At 45.5% G+C, this 2,163-nt stretch overlaps 1 protein-coding gene across 1 annotated transcript in view; it reads left to right on the forward strand.

Annotated features, from left to right (window-relative positions):
* Positions 1 to 609: 609 nt before the first annotated feature.
* WNK1 (WNK lysine deficient protein kinase 1) overlaps positions 610 to 2,163 on the forward strand; it is a 108,790-nt gene continuing 107,236 nt past the window's right edge. The window contains exons 1-2 of the mRNA XM_009879744.1: positions 610 to 662; positions 1,497 to 1,571. Coding sequence (XP_009878046.1) covers positions 610 to 662; positions 1,497 to 1,571 — 128 coding nt within the window. The remainder of the gene's footprint in view (positions 663 to 1,496; positions 1,572 to 2,163) is intronic.

Below are 2,163 nucleotides of genomic sequence, written 5' to 3' on the forward strand. Positions count from 1 at the left end.
CTGGGTTTTGGGGACCTCACACTGAACGTGTTGGGCTCAGAGGACCAACCTTCTTTCAAGAGTACTAAGGAATGTGCTGGATCAGACACCGGGGAGGTGCTTTTTTACATAATTACCACAGTTTTTTAGTCGAAGATTGCCTCAGGTCCCCTGTGGCTATGCACTGCTGGGCTGCAGGTCTCTTTTGCAAAGCCTTTGCTTAATTAACTAGGGGAAAATATATTTAAGAACAATGGGTGAAAGGCACTTGAGTAAGAGAAGGGCTACACACAAGGTCTCATTTAAACCACACATGTAGACCACAGGGAGGTGGTTCCCCAGCTGCAGCCCATCTACCTTTTGCAGTAGATCATATGGTACGTGGCTCGGCGCAGACCTGGGAGCTGCCTGCCAAAAACTACGGATGATGCAAGTGGAATTCACCTAACAGCTCTGTTGGCTTACACCACAAGGAATGATTTATCACTGTATTATTTTGGGTATATGCTCACGAAGTTACAACAGGCATCAAGATGAAGTAAGGTTTGCTACCTATCTACTCCTACTTATCCCACCCAAAGGGTTAGCAAAAACGCAGCAGGCTTTGGAAGAAAGCAGACTTCTGCTTTCATGTCGCTCCAGAAGGCAACAACAGCGGTGAAGATGGAGTGGCGTAGACCAGGGTAGGTACTGGGGCTTTGGTTGCCAACCCTTGCTGGAGCTCTGCTACTTTGTCCTACTACTTTTAACAGTGTAAAGCTAACACAGAGATGCCTGCTGATACTACAAATGATACTACTCCTTCATTCTGGTCTCTAGAAATGCACAAATACCCGTAGCCAAGTGTTGAGTGAAGCTGAACCCTGTTTGGTATTGGAGATGTTGACGGTCAATTGCTGGTGCCGTTGGACCTGGCAGTCCAGTGGAGATGTGGCAGATTGAGTTAGGAGTTAATCAGTCTTGATCCAGTCACTCTTTGCTGCTAATAAAATTACCCCATTTAGCTCAGCATTGTTTTGGAAAGTTCTACTCTTGTGCCAATGCAGTTCGAGCGGCACACTAACAATTATAGTAACTAAATTAACTTTTGCAATGAAGGCAAGCTCTAGAAGGCTTAAGCCATGCAGAAGTCTTTACTGAAGAGCTGTGCAACGAAGCATGCTTTGTCCCTTTTGTGAAGACTGTATTATCATTTTGTTTGCTGTTACTAAGTAGTTGATATCCAGAAAGCAATGATATTCTGATTACTGTGCGGTATTAAATTTTATATGTGAGGAATTGCTCGGATCGGGATTTCGTGGCTGGGGGCTGCAGAGGTCTGAAAGGGCCGTTTGTGTTATGTTGTGCAGAAGGAGTTAAGGCCTCACATCAGCAACGCACAACTTCCTCTAAACTGCTGGTTTAAAAGTAACTTTTCAAAAAGTATTTGCAATGCCAGTGTGTTTGCTGGGAACGTATTATTTACATAGGGAAATTTCCTGATTTTTTTTTTCTTTAACATAATTTTTGATTTATAGTTGCCTGAAAGGCATGGTACCAAATCATTCGCTCCTCCTTCAGTACATTCCCGTTGACTTCAAAAGACTGCTCTCGTAAGAAGGAAAGTGCTTGGTTTTGGTTTATTAATACAAAAGAGGAACATGACATAAATAAACTAGATGACTCGTGTGTGCCAATGCTTTGTTAACCTGAAAGTTCCCGATTTGTGTCAGCATTCGCATGGGCTCGCGCTGCTCCCCCGGCTGCTGTGTAGCCCTGATTCCACTGCAGCGGCGGCAGTCCTGACTGAAACGGCCATGGGATAACCATCATTTTCAGGGCAAAGGCTGCAAATCCTGTTTCTCTTAAATAACGGAGAGGACGCATTTACAGGGAAGTTATTTGAGTTTTAGGTTGCCTGGCCGATTCATACCGCTTCGGATGACCTACACTGAGGAAAACCCCAAACCCTGACTTGTTCACACAGTACTCGCACACACGGAGTTATCGTTGCGCACAATTTTAAAGAATTTTGAAGGCTGTTTGAAAACAGGAGGTTAAATACTTCATATATTAAATAGGTGTAACGTAGGACTTGAAGGAACAAGCAACGGGAGCCGACTCAGCGCCTTTCGCACCTCCTGCGGCCCAGGCCGCCCTGAGGGCCGGGCGGGCTGAGGAAGGGGCGGCTTCGCGCCCCACCGC

The sequence above is a fragment of the Charadrius vociferus genome, unplaced genomic scaffold (assembly GCF_000708025.1).
Source record: "Charadrius vociferus isolate BGI_N301 unplaced genomic scaffold, ASM70802v2 scaffold90, whole genome shotgun sequence".
NCBI lineage: Eukaryota > Metazoa > Chordata > Aves > Charadriiformes > Charadriidae > Charadrius > Charadrius vociferus.